This window comes from Echinops telfairi, unplaced genomic scaffold (assembly GCF_000313985.2).
Source record: "Echinops telfairi isolate 266 unplaced genomic scaffold, ASM31398v2 ScPeMD7_53;HRSCAF=182, whole genome shotgun sequence".
NCBI lineage: Eukaryota > Metazoa > Chordata > Mammalia > Afrosoricida > Tenrecidae > Echinops > Echinops telfairi.
In genome coordinates, this window is record NW_022103951.1 from 2,686,158 (window position 1) to 2,703,583 (window position 17,426).

The 17,426-nt window shown below is 44.1% G+C and overlaps 1 protein-coding gene across 1 annotated transcript in view; it reads right to left on the reverse strand.

The window, feature by feature from the left end:
* Positions 1-270: 270 nt before the first annotated feature.
* PDK3 (pyruvate dehydrogenase kinase 3) overlaps positions 271-17,426 on the reverse strand; it is a 75,141-nt gene continuing 57,985 nt past the window's right edge. Inside the window, exons 7-13 of the mRNA XM_045290743.1 lie at positions 10,813-10,889; positions 9,460-9,561; positions 8,610-8,720; positions 4,574-4,687; positions 3,373-3,512; positions 1,774-1,841; positions 271-971 (exon numbers count right to left, since the gene is read on the reverse strand). Coding sequence (XP_045146678.1) covers positions 1,817-1,841; positions 3,373-3,512; positions 4,574-4,687; positions 8,610-8,720; positions 9,460-9,561; positions 10,813-10,889 — 569 coding nt within the window. The 3' untranslated portion in view covers positions 271-971; positions 1,774-1,816. The remainder of the gene's footprint in view (positions 972-1,773; positions 1,842-3,372; positions 3,513-4,573; positions 4,688-8,609; positions 8,721-9,459; positions 9,562-10,812; positions 10,890-17,426) is intronic.

Genomic DNA, 17,426 nt, shown 5'->3' on the forward strand with positions numbered 1-17,426 from the left:
TTTGGGAGGGCCACTTTCCAAATTAACTAGAAGGAACTGCTTCAACAGTTCTCTTTACCACCAGGAAAGCGTTATCACAAAGGCTTTCCGATTCCTTTGACTTCTACACAGGGAGAGGCATGACCAAGGCAGATGGTTAGATTGGCTCAACTTTGACCGAAGCGTCCAGTCTACTTCCCACCCTTCACCACACTTGCGATTGGTCAGAAGGCAGCAGCATTTTCACTTAAGATCTTTGGGACCACGCAGTTAAGTGAAATAGTCCAAGACAACTTTTGGATCACTTTAATGAACAGAATCGAAGTACACAAATGGATTGTATAATAATATCAAAGCATTGATGATTAAGTTCTAACACACAAAGTACCCATACAGCACCATGAAAATATGATCAAATGTAGGAAAGCGAGAGACTAAATCTGAGAGTGGAGGAGAAATGCATGTGAGGGAGGGAGGGAGGGAGGGAGGAAGGGCTCTAGGGCTGAATTATCAAGACCTGGTCAGCTGATGGTCTGAACTTCCAGATTCCCCAAGCCCTAGGGGACAGTGTGGGGCAGATAGAACCTTTGGTCACAGAGCGCAACAGTAGGGACCTACAAGTGTCAGGACAGAGGAAGGAGCTCGGCTTCCGAGGGAGACTGTGGGCCCTTGGCGCTAGGATAATGAGGTGGAGGGTGCGAGGACACGAGAACTCTTGGGAAGGCTGTGTGTTCTGGTGTGCCAAGTGCCAATCACAACACAGCAAAGTATTACAAATGATTACTTGCAAATTTACAAATTACTAGTTTTTGCAGAAGAGCTGGAGTAGCTACAGGAAGGGCTCAATGGAAAAGGTCCAGCTGGTATAGAGAAAACACACATTCAAGCACTGGCCTAACTATGGTTCTGCGCCGAGCTGAAAACCATCTTTCTTCCAGAGACGACCAGAGCATTCAGTTCTCTAGAAAGTTCTATTAGTCTTGACCTTGTCCCTACAAAAAAATAACAGTAATATACACAGTAAGTTGAGGAGTACAGCCTTCTTAGTGTAACCAGAATTTACTCAGAGAATTTAGTTACACGGGTACCTCAAAAACTCTGCCAGAGCACGCGATCCTTTTCCATAGTTTATACAGAAAAAGACTATTTAACTACTTATACATACTCTACAACCGTTCTTTCCTCTCAGTTAAAAACCAGATTAGAAATGAGATGGCCTGCGAATGGGTTTCTTTTAGAGGTGATGAAATTCTATAATTAGATAGCAGTGAAGTGTACCACTCTGAAGAGACTAGGAACCACAGAGTTGTACATTTTTAAAAGGGTGAGTTCCATATATGAATTATATCCCAATCAAACTGTTATTTTATTGCTATATTAAACCTGAGAATACATTTTCTTAGAATTTCTCACACATAACCATTTAGTGAATTTGTCATAGCTACTAAATATTTCCTTCAAATAGCCTCCAATTATTCTATTTGTAGACCTTGACACTTTTAATAGGCTATGCATTTTAGCTTTTAAAAAATTGCTTTTTGCTACAGTGTGCTTATTGGATAACATATTAGAAATTAATATTTGCCCCTCATTACAGTAGCATACAACCTGTGAAACTAGTCGAGCTTTTAAATTGCTTTTAAAACAAGGTTCAATTGAAGCAGTCTTTTTGCAACATATATAGACCTGATTGTTTATGAAAACTGGTTCAGCGCTACTCAAATTATACTAGTCATCAGAGCAACAGTTAGAATGGACTGGTCATGTGGATACCCAACATGCCACTTTACTTACACGCAGACTGAAAATGCAATTGAGGGAAACGGATCCAAGTGTTTCAAGATGACGTGGTTGAATCTTGGCTGGGGAGAGGGACAGGGGTTACTCACACAAACCAAACTTTTCTCATTTTCATCATTTGAGTTGGGTGGCTTATCTAGCAATGTTGTATAGATGGCACCCACGCGCGCACACATACACACACAGTCATAGAAAAAAAAAACCCAAACCCAACCCAGCTGTATCAATATCCTTTATCTCAATCATCAGAAAACACCAGTTACCAAATCGACTGAAAAGTGTAAACTACTACATAGAATACATGTACATAGATACCATTCTATTGCATTATGGTAGGGATGTGAAGAAACAAAATTTTCAGAGTAAAAAAAATCAAACCACACTCACTGCCCTCAAGTCGATCCTGACTCTTAATGACCCAGTAGGACAGGGTGGAACTGCCCCTAGGAGTCTCTGAGACTGTCACTGTTTATGGGAACACAAAGCCCCTTCTTTCTCCCGTAAGGAGACATGATATTCAACCAAAATATATTACAAAACAATGTTAGAAAATATCAGATGCGAATATATTGACGTGGAAAGGTAGAGATCAAGTGAAATAAAATTAATTCATAAAAGTGTGAAATCTGGTCTCATTTTGGAGAAAAAAAATGCTATGTCCTAAAGGATACTTTGCTATTTGCATATATTCAAACACCAAAGAAGTCAATGGTGGCAATCTCTGGGTTGTGTAAATGCCAGCATTCTTCTTTTTCTTTTGGGCTTGTTTGCTATCTTCTCTTTACAATTTGCATATACTTTCGCATTCATTACGTTAGTTTTAATTAAACAAATACAATCTTTTCTTTGCTCCTAGAGCTGGAGCTTATTAAGGGTTGTCAGGAGAGGGGTAGGGGGTGGGAAGGAAATCAAATACTGGATTGCTTTATGAGTTGGAATTGACTCGATGGCGGTAAGTTTGGGGCTTTTTGATCTATTTTCTCCACTTCAACTCACACAAGTTCTCTACACTTTCTTCGGCAAATCCCAATGGATGGTGAAAAGCCGGCAAGTTACGAACGTCTTAAATAAGATTCATGGAAGGCCAAATCTTTGCTCACTGCTGCTGATACCTTCCCTCAGCTCTAAGCTGAGGGGGGTCTAGAACAGGGGACTTTGCTATTCACTATTCCGGCTACCTTTTTTTTTTTTTTTTAAACTCATGATTATGGGGTTTACTAGGAAAGCTAAAATATTACTGGTCAGAAGCAGAAATGTTAAGGATATGGTTTCTTTGGTTCATAGAGTCTCTTCTGAGTCATGCCAGTAAAACACCCCTCTGTCTAGTCCTTGGCCTCTCAGGCAAGTAGCCCTTTGGCCTCTGCTCAGGTTAAGCAAGTTTTATAAAGCTCCTAAGGGTTCATAAATGTCCCAAAAGAGCACCCTCCTGTGCAAGCAGCTACCCAATTCTTGCCATCCTTCCTGTCTGGGGTGAACAGTCGGCAAACTGCAAAGAGGTGGCTGAAAAGTATCATCAGCCGGATCGTCAGGCTGGCTGGTGTCTTCTAGGGGAAAAACAAGGATTTGATAAGGGAAACCAAAGTGAGAAATTACTGTTTAGCTTTGTATTTTGACGCATCCCTGGGCTCACTGCTAGGATTGCTCCAATCGTCAGCTTCAGGTGTGGTCTTATAATGGCGCCATGCTGACTTATTGAAAACCGGAAGTCTCTCAAACGATTCACTTGAAAGAGCCTAAGGGAAAAACAGAAACATACATCAAAGGTCCAAAGCATTGTTTTCCTCACAGGAACTGTTAACCCACATTTTACTATTTAGAAAGTTAAAAATTGCAAGTCAACTCATAGCGACCCACTATGGAAGGGTAGAACTAAACTGCTCCTGTGAGCTGCTGACCCCGTGACTCTTGACTACAGTAGAAAGCCTCTTTTTCTCCCGAGGAGCTCGCTGCTGGTTTTGAACTGCTGACCTTGGGGGTTGTAGCCCAACACATAATCACTATGACACCAAGGCTTCTCGTGCCTATATTACCTACTCAAAATATGCCAGATATGACAAGGCTTCAAAAAGTTCACCAAAAAAATTGCAAAGATAATGGAATTTTCCCACAAACTTTTTGCAATGGCCTTGCATTCTAGAGTTGAAAAATGAAAGCTTAACAGCACCAGTGAATGAGAACAACTGCTACCAGAGACCTTGGCTCTCAGTTCAAGCTTCTCTATAACTATATGATCATTGAACTTTTAGAACTTCGGGAAAGCCAGCCACATTTTCAAAACAAAAGACTAGGATGTTAGTCTCCTTTACGCTGAGAACTTTTAAGGGATATGCCAGTTTGAACATCACAGTTGGGCACTATGGTTTTAAAATCCGTATTTTAATAATGTATTAAATGCACATACATACCACGCTTTTGCTCTGAGGATAAAATCAAGGAGATACCTGGCCTGATTTTCATGTAAAATGCCAGTGAATCTGTGCTGACTATGAGAGAAGATCTAGTGCTATTCTTGCTTAGTGCTTTGGATTTAGGAGCCTTAAAAGTACCGATGTTTTGATATCAGGGGTGAGGAAGTTGATGATAACAGTCACATCACAAGCCTCACCAAAGAGAAGCCATTCCAGCCATCACATTAAGGGAGAGTTAATAACATGCTTGACTAAGTACAGCAAGCTAATTTTTAAGTTGGTAATTATGTGCGGTCCACGAATGGAGGTGTAAATATCCAACTGAACCCCGACAGTAGCAATGTTCCTCGCCCCTGCTTTATAGCAACAGAAACAGAATGCCGTACCTTCAAATAAATGACAGCGTCAGTACCCACGCCCTCCATGGAATAGAGTTTGAGATCTCCTTGGAAATATCTAGCGTACAGACGAGAGATTGGCAAGCCATAGCCAAATCCAGCCTAGGAAGAGAAGACAAAGCAGACGGTAAGAAGGGTACACACGCTAACAATCCCAGCACAGGGCTACTCAGAGCAGACGTAAATGAATTCTAGACTCCGATTTGAATCAAAGAAAGGACTGAGTCTACGTATGTGAGAGATATGTCAAGTGATGGCCAACACATCCTTAATTTTCACTCTGCAAACACCTCCCCCAGTGTTCGGACAACACGAGGAGTACTCCACTTGCTGCCGGGGTCTTCTTGTTTTGTGTTGTTGCTTTTTCAGTAGGCACGATGTGATCTGGCCCCCAAACCCACATCATTTCCAAGGTGCACCATCAGTGTTACCTCGCTCTTGCAAGTGAAAATTCTATTTGCAGCCATTCACATCTACCAGTAACGAGTTGAAAACATTGGAAAGAACACAACTTCCCCAAAAGTTATTTCCTATGGTTTGGGGAATACATATAGATCGATATTTTGATTATAGAATTGGGCTGCTAGGATCCAGGTGAGTGATTCATACCCACCAGCCGCTCTGAGGGAGCGAGAGATGAGGCTGTCTGCTCCTGTGAAGATGTACCAACCGTCTGGGAAACCCCATGGATGGATGCTAGGAGTTGGGATCGACTCTATGGCAGTGGGTTGTTTTTTGGGGGGAGGGGTGGTAGATATAGTTCAGAGACCAGGAAAACATTCTTGTGCCCTCCTCTATCTTTAGAGAATTCTGTCAAGAACAGGCAGTTTTGAAAAAACAAAACGGAGATTTTGAGAACCACCACCGAGACTAATGCCAGTCATTTTCTGTAGAAAAGATACAACAGCTCCTGGCTTCCGAGCATGGTTACCTCTGACTGAATAGATGACCAGGGTTAGGGAGTGAGGGCGGTGGTCTGAGCCAGGCTGGCACACACAGAGGAAAGGCTGTATGGCTCTGGGATCACACAGACCTAGTTCAAATGCATTTCCTGTGTGACTCGGATCAGTTAACTCAACCTCTCTGTGGCATTTTTCTTACCTGAAAAGGCAATTAAATGCTCACTTCTGAGCTGTTTCAACGATTAAATGATATTCCTATAACCAGTGTAAACGTCTTAGCACAGTGCCCAACACATGGTGAGAGAGTCGAGGGGAGTGTGGGGGGCAGTGGCCCCATAGGAAGAAAGCTGTGGTCCTCTGCATCCGTAAAGATCACAACCTTGGCAAGATCAGGCCAGTCTCCTTTGTCCTTGTGCCAGCAACGGGTTTGGTTTGGTTTAGAACATAAACCATTAGGAAGCTGCTATTAGCAGTTACTCGGAGCAGTATTACATGAAGTTCTGCCATTTCCTAAGCTTTCTCCTTGACGTTTTCCACAGGGTTCAACCCAAACAGCTGGCTGTGACCGAGAGCACTCTGTCATTTAAGGGTTTTTGTTACAGCTGTGGGTGGCTCGTAGCAAGACAAGATAGTCACAGAAGCTACTGAGCGAACCACGGGCAAGAAAATGGTACGCTCCATCTAGAAAGAGACCCGAGGACATGTGCCTCCTGCAGTCCTGCACGGCCCAGAGCCAGCCTCATGTCTAATGAGCTGAGTGGGCAGCAGTCCAGTGTCATCAGACTTTGAGGAGACAGGTAAACTTCCCAGAGGTTTGGGGAGCTAGGGTCCAGGAAGGCAGGGTGGCCACTGGCTCAGAAGGGCTTCCCCAGGGTCTGAGGATCTACAGAAGGAGCCCTGGTGGCACAGTGGGTTACTTGTTGGGCTTCTAACCATAGAGGTCAGGGTTCAAAGCCACCAGCTGGTCTGTGGGAGAAAGAGGAAGCCATCTGCTCCTATAAAGATTGACAGTCTCAGAAACCCTGCCCCGGGGTTTCTCAGAGCCAGAACCGACATGATGGCAGGTGGTTTTGCCAAGGGGTGTTTGTGGGGGTGAGGGTTAGCAAGAGTTAGCTAGGTGGACATACCCAAAGAAAAAAAATTAGTGGATCTGTCAAGGCTAAACCTGTTGCTGTAGATGCCCACTCCCAGAGGCAGAGGTTTCAGAGAATACATTGCTTGGTAAGGAGATTACGTTTTCAAGTAATTTGTATCTACACGGCCATTTTTAAGCTCAAACAGACTTAACAGGAAGAGACTCTAGTGGATGCATTCCTTCAAATAGAGACACTGCTTGGTATACTGGACAGACATACTGAAAGAAAACCTCAGACTCACTGCCCCTGGGTTGATGGCGAGTCAGCACACAGTTACCATTACTTAGCCCAATGATGTCGGGCCAGATACTAACCGCTCTAGGGCCCCATTCCATCTCCTCCTCCAGGAGTCTAAAATGGGAGGTTGAATATGCAGTGGTTTAAGGCCCCTTAATTCAATCTGTTGGTCTCATGAAAGTACAACAGTTAAAAAAAACAACAGCCAAACAGTATGGCATAACAGTTCTCCTCAGGATGCTATTTGAATAAAACTCAACTCACTGACGTCAAGTTGGTTCCAACTCAGAGTGATCCTATAGGATAGGCTGGAACTGCCCTGTGGGGCCCCAAGACTGCAATTCCACAAGAGTAGAAAGCCTCATCTTTCTTCTGCAGAGCAGTTTGTGGTTTCAAACTGTTGACCTTGGGGTTAAGCAGTCCACCTGCAACTCTCCACGCCACCAGGGTTCCACTAAAACCTGGACTAGACTGTCTGTGTTCTTATTAAACAAGAGGGGAAGGCGTTCGACTTGGTTGTACTGTCTTTGTTTTCTTTTGATGTTTATTTAAGTAGGTGCCAGAAGCCAGCCAGTACACTTGCCTTTCAAAATGACATCTTTCAGGCATTTCTTGAATCCTATATAAATGCCTTTTTCTCCATTTTTGACATGCTGAATTAACCAACTCTGGGTTTGCTTTTTATTCCGACAAATAAAATCGAGCCTGCACTGCTATCACTCAGGTAGGACATCGAAATGGAACTTAATTTATATCCTGAAAAGATAGTGCCGACTGATACATGTGCGGCTGTGTTTAATGACAAAGAGTTCAACTGTTGTTTGTCAATTAGAAACACTCAGCAGGGGAAGAGAGTACGGTCCTACAAGGCTCTACATGCTACCATGGTAACCAGAGGCTTTCCCTCCCCACTGCCAGGGAGGGCTGACGGAGTTTTCCTGATGGGAAGGACTCTGAGAATGCAGATACCACCCTCTATATCCCGTGCTCATGTTATTTCACAGAGAATGGTGGATGTCAAAGGCTGTGGGGGTGCTGATGAAATCTATCATGCGCTGGAGCCAAGTGGCCTGTCTCTGGTCTCCTCTACTCTCTCTGATCTGCTAGTTAACTTCCAGGAGCCCTGGTGACATAGTGGTTCTGCACTGGGCTGTAATCCTCAAGGTCAGCAGTTCAAATTACTAGCTGTTCTGTGGAAGACAGACAGGGCTTCTACCCCCATAAAGAGTCCCTGTCTCGGAAACCCACAGCTGAAGTTCTACCCTATCCTATAGGGTTGCTCTGAGTCAGCACTGACTCGATGGCAGCAAGTCTGAATTTATGTAACTTTCAGGAGTCGCTGGGTGGCACATCAAGGCACTGCTTCCCCAAAGGTCACAACACTGAGCACCATATGCACAGGGTCAACCGTGAATTGGAACTGCTGGCTTGCTTGTTACACCAGCGCGTCCCCACTCCCTCGGGGAGTGTTAGGAGGTACCCAGCATGCTAGCTGCTGCTTTCCCCCCATCAGGTGGCTTTCTCTCGGGATTTCAGAGTGAGGCCCTTAGTTATGGTGCTTATATATGAGTTAGAGAAGAAATGCAGCCCAAAGGAGCCACAGGAAAAAGTGGCAGAGGCATGAGATGGCCCCTCATCAAAACCCAGGGAACAGTACTTTCAGCAAGGACAGCATGACAACCTGGGCAGATAGCCAGCCCTCTTGGTCTGTTATTGCTCTTCCCTTAAGCAGCAGTTTACAGTGCTTACCAGAGGTGCAGCTCTCATAGGCTCCAGGCTAGGTCTGGGAGCGGTGGAATACATATAGTTGAAAAGACGATCTATTTTGCGAAGTGGGACACCACCACCTTGGTCACTTATCTGTAATGTATAAAATACTTTTGAAAACTTGAAAGTCAATCTCTCCTCTGTAAGAGACAAGGAGTTCATTGAATAAAGTACACACCAGATAGCTCTAAAAACCTGCCAGGGCTCTGAACTCAAGGGAAATATGACTCTTTCGCAAACCAGGTTAAACAAAGAGGCAGAGCGCACAGCCGCAAGAGCTGGGGTTTGAAGTCTCGGCCTTTGTTCTCTGCATAGTGGAGTTTGAATGGAGTCCAATGGCAGCTCAGTGGTCAAAGTCTCCCCTTCCATTCAAGAGGCTCTTGGGCTCAATTCCAATGTTGCTCACGGCAGCCACCACCCACTTGTCAGCAGACACGCGCCACTATGATGCTGAGCATGTCCCAGCAGAACTTCCAGACTATGATGGACTAGGGAGAAAGGCCTAGTAATCATCTTCAGGAATGCACCTCAGAAACTACCGATCACACCATGTTCTGATTTCCAAGTGATCAGGGGGATGACACAACTGGGAAATGGTTTTCATTCCACTGTACATGGGGTGGAGGCTGAAACCATGGCAGCTAACACCACCACAACCTAACACTGAAAGTAAAATGAGGTCACAGAAGTCAAGGATCTAACACACTATTTTCAAATAGATGCCCATTTCCTCCCTGGTCACCACTTTCTCATGGCCTTCATCACTAGTATTAAAGTACCTGATAATTACATAAAGTATAAATACAAAAAACAACAACAAAAAAACAGTTACCTTAATGGATAAGTCTTCTTTGCCCAGAGTCACAAGGGTCTTAACAGCAGGGTAGCCCTCTTTTCGGTCTTCATGTAATTCTACGGTTGCTCTCATTGAGTTCTACAATGAGAAGACCTTGGCTTTCAGCATATCATGGAGTCACACAAGGTTTAAGAAGACACCAGCATAGTTTACTTAGCAGTAACAATTCTTTCATGGGGCACACATTTAGTGTTTTCAGATGACATTTCTCCCCCTTTGAAGGGCTTAGCTCAACATGTCTCATGATTAAAGAAAAATTCCTGACACTTCATTTTCTTTGTCATCTAAGTTGTAACCCCATCCAATATGCTAAATAATTCTCTCTCCTCTCGCTCTCTCTCTCTTATTCTACTCTATACCCAAGAGGAATGCTGTTTTTCTCACATGTAATGAGGCTGCAAGAAGCTGATTTTTGCACTTTAAATCCTATTTATCAGCCTGCATTTATAGAGCACCTTCCCTCTAAAGGCAGAAAGATTGAAAAGATTCGTGCTTCCTGTAAAATTTAAACATTTGGCTGATGGAAAAAAAGAAGTCGATGACATATTAAGATAAAAAAGAAACTCTGAAAAGGCCACAGCTGCTGAAGAGGAAGTTCACAATTAAATGCCCAGCACCACCGTACAGTGTTACGTCCGTAACATTATCATGTCTGGAAGCAAATCAGCGTAACTGATGTTTCAGGTGCTCGATTTAGGGTCAGCGCATATTTTGGCTTCAATGCTTTGTGTGTGCAACACTGCTGCCGGGAATGCTGGTGACTCCTGGTTAACAAAAGCCACAGCTTAGGCTGTGGAGTCCGAAGAGCCTCCTCTTTGGCAGCTATGGTCCAGCTCTTCTGCATCTCTCCTCTCTGCCTGTGTTAGGTTCGTCTGAATTGGTTCCCATATGGCAAGAGTCGACAGTCTCTCAGGACAGAAACCATCACTAATGCATCCACATGTTTAATGCTTGGTAGCATAAATATGCATAAACATGTTTTTATTTTGATCTGGCTATCCACAACAAAGGCTCTGCCAGATTTGGAAAACTAAAAGGCATCACTAATCTCATAACTGAAGGAAAAATAGTATGGATTTTACATAAAATCACTGAAGCACAATTATGCCTCAAAATCAATATGTACTAATATTCACAAAAACTATACTGTACACAGCAATTTTTCATCTCACAGTGTATAAATTATAAAACCCACAGGATATCAGAAATAGAATTTTTAAAGCGGTTATGCAAAACCTTTTTCTTATGCTAATCGAATGAATCCATTATGCCTTGAATCAAAGTAATTTAAAATGAAGCTTTCTTTCCATGTTTTTAAATTCCACTTACCTTGAACAGCTCAAACAGCATGTGAAACAGGTGTGAAGGCACGTAAACGACCTGGATCGGCTTGTCTGGGGCTTTGGCTGAAACAGAGACAACACCATCAATGAATCAGGACCCGAACCGGAAGTCCCGAAGGACATTCCATTTCCCAGACGCTGTGCTGGAAGCACATGGGCAGTCGGCTCTCAGAACGACTTATATAGTCTCGGAACCTCTCGGAGCAGTTGTACTCTGTCCTATAGGGTTGTTGTAAATCAGAATCAACTCTCGTGGCAGGTTGGTTTTTTTTATATAAAAAAGAACCCTATAAAATGCTAACTGAATGTCTACCACTAATGGCGGGGCGAAGAAAAAGCCTATGCTTTGGAATCCAACCAACTTGTGTGGAAATTCCAGTTCCTTGACTTACCAGCTAGATGACGTTGGCGAGACACATTACTCAAGCTCTTTGAAACTCACGTTTCCTCCTGGGCAGAACTGCGATGGTATCACCTACGCCATGATGTTCTGAGAATTACTGTACGTCATCCAAATGGTGCTCAATGGTCTCCAAGTTGTTGGGGGAATACTCTGTTATCGACCCCAGTGGGACTCTTAGGAACTGTGAAGCCACCGAAGAGAAGGGGCCCAGCTTCAAAGTGAATGCTAAGAGGTTAACATATGTTAAACAAGCACACTACTGAGCAGAATATAAGGTTCACAGACAAAGCCCCGTAGACCTATGGTCCTTTCTTCTGGTATCAGGAAGCCCCTGAGGAGACTCAAGAACTAAGAGCAGCATGGGGGTGCTGGGTAGGTGCTCAGCAGTTTAGTCCTGCCTCCTCCTCATGACCTGAAGTCACTTAAGAGATTGAAACGACACGAACTTTCCCAATCAGAATGCAGACATACCCACCTGTGTTATTATAATCTCAACTACTTCCTCTATTAAAGTAGTTTCACATTAATATAAAGGTATCCTGTTTGATACATAACTGTTTGTAAAGCTTTCGAAATACATTATCCAAGTTAATCCTCATAAGACTACTATGTGGTTCATAAAATGGGGTGGGGGCATGATTATAAAGCCAGTTGGCTAAAGTAACGAAATTGGCTTCATTTCTTTTCATTTAAATTATGTGGGGATTTCCATTTCAGATCAGCATGAAAGAGCTGCTGAAACTGGACATCTGGACCAAGATCTTTTGGTTCTGGAGCCCAGGCCCTTTGTGGCTCCGTTCTTTTTGAAGTTACATAGACAGATGTCTGAACGGCTTTGAAAGGGGAAAATCCCTTCACCCTCTCCCACTGCCCCCCTCAGACCCATACCCAATAAAGCATAAATCTTTACTATTGATGCTTTGGCTCTTCTGTTGGACAGTATTTAGATTCCACTTTGTAACCTTGATTCAACACTCAGTGCTCTGCCTAGAGGCTCTATCAAAGGGTTGAAAATCACTGTTAGTGTTGGTAATTTCTTAACTAGACAAAACATCAACCCCCCAGGGTGTTTCCTATCTTTAGATACCGACAAGAGTCACATGTCTCTTGAAACAGAATGTTCTAAGCCTTAAGGTGAGACAGTTTCTCCCTGCACTCCTCCTTCGACTGCTTGAAATGCTTGAAATGCTTTTAAGGTTGCTTACTCTTTGGACAGTGTCTTTCTTAGTTCTGAATTTTTCCTGGAGTTTGTTAACTACCTCTCTGTAGGGGGATGAGATAAAAAAAACAAAACAAAGAAAAACCACTGCCGTCAAGTCGATCCTCCTCCTGGTGACCCTGTAGGACAGAGAACTGCCCCTGCAGGTTTCTGAGACTGTCCCTCTTTACAGGGACAGAAAGTCTCATCTGTCTCCCGTAGAGAGCCCAGCATGTAAGTAACTCATTACAGCACCAGGCCTCCTACAGAGGACAAGTAGGGGCCCTACAAAAGTGGCCCTGGAGAAGGCACTCATGCTTGGGAAAGCAGCAGGGCAACCAAAAAGCGGAAGATCCTTTACAAGATGGATTGACACAGTGGCCGTCACAATGGGCTCCAACATAAATAAGCACAACTGTGAGGATGGGGCAGGGCCAGGTGGTATTTTATTCTGTTGTCTATAGATAGGGCCCGCTATGAGGCCGAAGAGATGCGACAGCACCTAACAAACAACAAAACAAACAAGGTCTGTCCAAGTCCTAACCCCACCTCCCGGATCTGTGACTGAATTTGGAAACAGTCTCTTCAGAAGTAGATTACTTAAGGACCATTTTAGGGTGGGGCGCAAGACCAATGACTACTGTCCTTATAAGAGAAAGGAGAAGGAGTGACCCAGGACAAGGTCATGTACACACGGAGGCAGAGATTGGAGTGAGTGGGCCACAAGGCAAGGAATGGGAAAGATTGCTCGCTGGCGTCAGAAGCTAGACGAGCGGCATGTGACAAATTCTGCCTTGGAACCTTCAGAAGGGCCAACCTTGCAGACACCTTCATTTCAGACTTCTGGCCTCCAGAAGTCTGCACCACTTTCTGTCAAGCCCCTTCCAACTCATAATGCCCCTAGGGAATAAATGAACTACCCCAGACGGTTTCTAAGGCTGTCATCTTTGGAGAGCAGATCCTCGGGGCTTTTCTCCTACTGGGAGTCACTGGGCGGGTTCTGACTGCACACCTTGCGGTTAGTAGCCAAATGCTTAACATGGGCACCACCAGGGTCCTTTAAGCCACCTAGTTTGTAGTCACTTGAATGGCAGTCCTAGGAAACCAATATACACCCCCCTTTGGGGTAACAGGGATAAAGACCCATACTTTCTTCACCGTATCACTACCATCGCCCAGCTTCTTACTCTACTGCATGGCATCCACTTCATTCTTCAAGGGTTTTCAACTGAAAATAGATAGCTTTCAAGTTGTGCTTGAGAGTCAACCTAAAAAAAAATTCAACTGAAATTCTATAATGCTTCACACTATTTCATACAGCTACAGTATATATACTGGCAAGTCAGACAGGTGACCTCTCAGAAAGCAGTGCCCAGGAGACACCTTTCTCAATCTTCATTTGCTTGAAGGTTTGGCTATGTATAGGTAGATTCCAAATCATTTTCCTGCTGAATTTAGGAAGGAGATCTTTTGGCAGTAAACATAGCTGAAAAGTTTACTGCCAGTCAGGTAATTCATTGTTCCTGCCGCTGGCTCTCTCCCCAGGGCCGGCATACCTTGGTTGTGCTTTTTGTTTAAGAACAAAGAACCAGATTAATGCCTAGTGGCAGCTGGCACCACTGAGACTTTCCCCTGAATGGAAGGCTCATCCTAAAGCATGTAGTCTCTGACTGGAGGGTCCCCAAGTGCTTGAATGAAGAGAGCTTGGCTTGGAGATCCAACCACTCAAGAAAAAGTCCTAGTTCTTCCCTGGAACTGTCTCCAAGGGAGGACTTTCGTGTTTGCTCAGGGATGGTGCCTGTGTGGCTGGCCACACATGAGCGTGGCGCTCAGAGCCAAGGAGCTCTCAATGGTCCCTTCAGCCTTTTCCTAGGTCAGCTCACAAATGTCTCAGCTTGTTCTTTCAGCCCTTGGCACCTGGCAACTCGGCTCCCAGAGGCTTAACCTTTGACAAATCAGGTGCCATTTTCTGTTGCAGCCCTTGCCCCCCTCCTTTTGTGACTTCCTGTGCTCAGTAATCAGAATACTTCCCTCTGGTTAGCCTCTCTCAGGAGTGGGGATCCACTGATGAGCGCCCCATGCTATCCCTCCTTTTCCTTGGGCGGTTTTCTCTGGATTCCTTTCCTGCTATTTTAATGGGCCTGAGGAACAAGCTAAGTGCTTAGCCTATCTTGGACCCAACTTTTGAGTACAATTTGTTTCACTCTGAATTTCAGGGAAAACCCAATCTTAAAATACCTTTTAACGTTTCCCACCCCCAGCCCCCAAATCAACATTTTCTAGAAGCCAGCGGAAGGCTTGCTCAATTACTTGCACTTTTCTTTGGGAACATTCAAATTTAGATTTCTGTCATTCCTTTTAAGACCATGTCAAAGGTTTTTGCCTGGACTCTTCCCTAATCCTGGGCCCAGTGGCCATGGATGTTGGTTAACTTTCATTCTAAAGCTAGACACAAATGGAATGTGAATGTGAATCTAAAGCAACAGAAAATATAGCCCAGGTTTTTATGCTTACTGATGCGCTAACTAATAGTCTCTACTTTACACAGCTATTGCTCCAAATATCAGTAGTTGAAACAACATTTAATAAACACCCAAAGAATCCTTCACAGTATGAAAGAAATTTTGTTTGCATGTAGTTGAAAGCAAAACAGAAAACATTTAGGAGAAAAAGTGGCTGGGCACTTAAACATGGCAAATCAATTCCCAAAGGCTGTTAAGAGACTGTGTTTCGCGTGACTCAAAATCCAGCATTTAATGGCTATATTAATAGTTATTTAATCTATCTGGGACTCAGCAATGCATTTCTAAAATGAGCACGCATAGATCCCACTGGGGTAATAGGATTAAATGAGAAAATTTAATAAATTGGATAAAAACTAGTTTACACAGAGCCTGTTACATAATAAGCACTCAATATTCTTAATTTCGATACTATTAACAGAGCCCTGGTGGCACAATGGTTAAGTGCTTAGCTGCTGACCAAAAAGCTGGTGATCCGAACCCACTCAGGCAGGCAAAAGATCTGGCCCCCTGCCTCCATTAGGATTTCTTGTTGCCACTGCGTCAAGTTCACTTTCAACTCCTAGCCAGCCTCCAGGGCAGACTCAAACTGCTCCAGACAGGGTTCCTAAGACTACCATCTGCAACATCTTTTTCCCATGGAGCGCCTGGGGAGGTGGAACTGCCAACTTTTCACTGAGCTGTTGCATGAAGAGGGCTCCTTCCCATAAAGATCGCAGTCTAGGAAATCTGACAAGGCAGTTCCACTCGGTCCCTCTGTGTCAACCAAATGGCACCCCCCACCATGGCCAGTAATGATCTTTCCATTGCTGCCTGGAACCACTTGACTCAAAGTACCCATCCAAGTATTCATTGTGGGGAAATTAAATGTCAGAGATTCCAGGACAGACGCCTACCTTCTCTAGGAACCCATATACCAAAACAAACCAGAAAGATCCAACTCACTGCCGCCCAGTCAATTCTGACTCATAAGGACCCTACAGGGCAGGGTAGAACTCTCCCTGTGGGTTTCTAAGACCAGAACTCTTGATGGGAGCAGTTGGTGGTTTTGAACCGCCCAACTCGTAACCAGTATGCCACTCGGGCTCCTCATAACAAAATATACATGGTATGAATGAAAAAATGTGAGGTTTCCCAGCATACCCACAGCTATGAACCATCTCTTGACAGCAAAGACTCATCTAGCCATAGTGAAGACTGCAAGTGGCACCTGTGAGTGTAGCAGCTCTGAAACCTGACAAATCAAATGTGCTTATTTTAAAAGTGTTACGGAAAAGAATCATCCAAGAAATTTACTACAGCTTGTGGCCAGCATTCAGACTTCTAGTGAAGTATGTTCTACATAATCCTAGTGACTGCTCTCTCAGGGGTCTAGATTGGGAAAGAAAGCAAAAAAAAAAAAGAGAGAAAACTTCGGGGGGGGGGCACTGTGTGTCAAGTGACTGGAACTTATATTCGCAGGCAATAACAAATTCGCCGTTTGTATTGTTGGCAACTTAACTGATTCCGAAGTCCACAGCAACAAATGCTACCATTCTATCCGACAGCTGTTAAAAGACACCTCAAGTGTCATAGAACCTTCTGAAATGAGATGCTATGCCAGGTTAGCCTGGCCCTGGAAAGGGATCCACATGGAACCTGGATAGGACTCCTCCTCTCCCCTGACTCCCCTGGAGTCAGGTGTTTTAAGGTGGGAAAACCTCACCCTCTTTTGTTATAAAGTAGCAGCATCTTGGAGGGGGCTTCAAAAGATGTGTGGAAGAATAGGATTAAGGGATAATGGAATTTTCCCACACACTTCTGAAAGCCCTCTCATACTTAAAGGTGTTTAGCTTATATCTGAGCATGGAACTTGCTAGATCGGAAGCACATTCCTGAAACTAGCTCACAAAGAACGTTGATATTCAAGAAATCACAAATATAACTCTGACTGATTAAAACCAACATTCATTTAGCTTAGTAATGGTAAAGCGACTTATGAAGTCAGTCATGGGACATGGTACTTAGGATGCCGTTAATGCCAACCCATAATGTGTTACTGTCTGTGACTGTAACTCCCACTACTTGACAAATAGAGGTGGTGGAGTGGATATGCTGTGGGTCACTAGATAAAAGGTCAGTAGTCCGAATCCACCAGCTCTTCCCTGGGAGAAAGATGAGGCTTTCTGCTCCCATAACAACGTATAGCCTCTGAACTATACATAGGGTCATTATGAATGGAAATCTAATCAAACTCCCTCAACAGTGGTAGGTTTTAGTTGGCACAGCAAATAGAAGTCTAGGTCACTGGGTCAAATCTTAAGATGCATTTAATCAAGGTGTGAAGACAACATGCCGGCGCGGAGTAGGGAATCAGTGGAGAGGTCTAGGGGGCTGGTCCGAGCCCCAAATACTAAGTGGATGCCTGCCCCTCCCCTGAGAAGAATGTATCTAAAACGATGGCACTGAATCTGCAGCTTCGGGAGAAGGATATATCT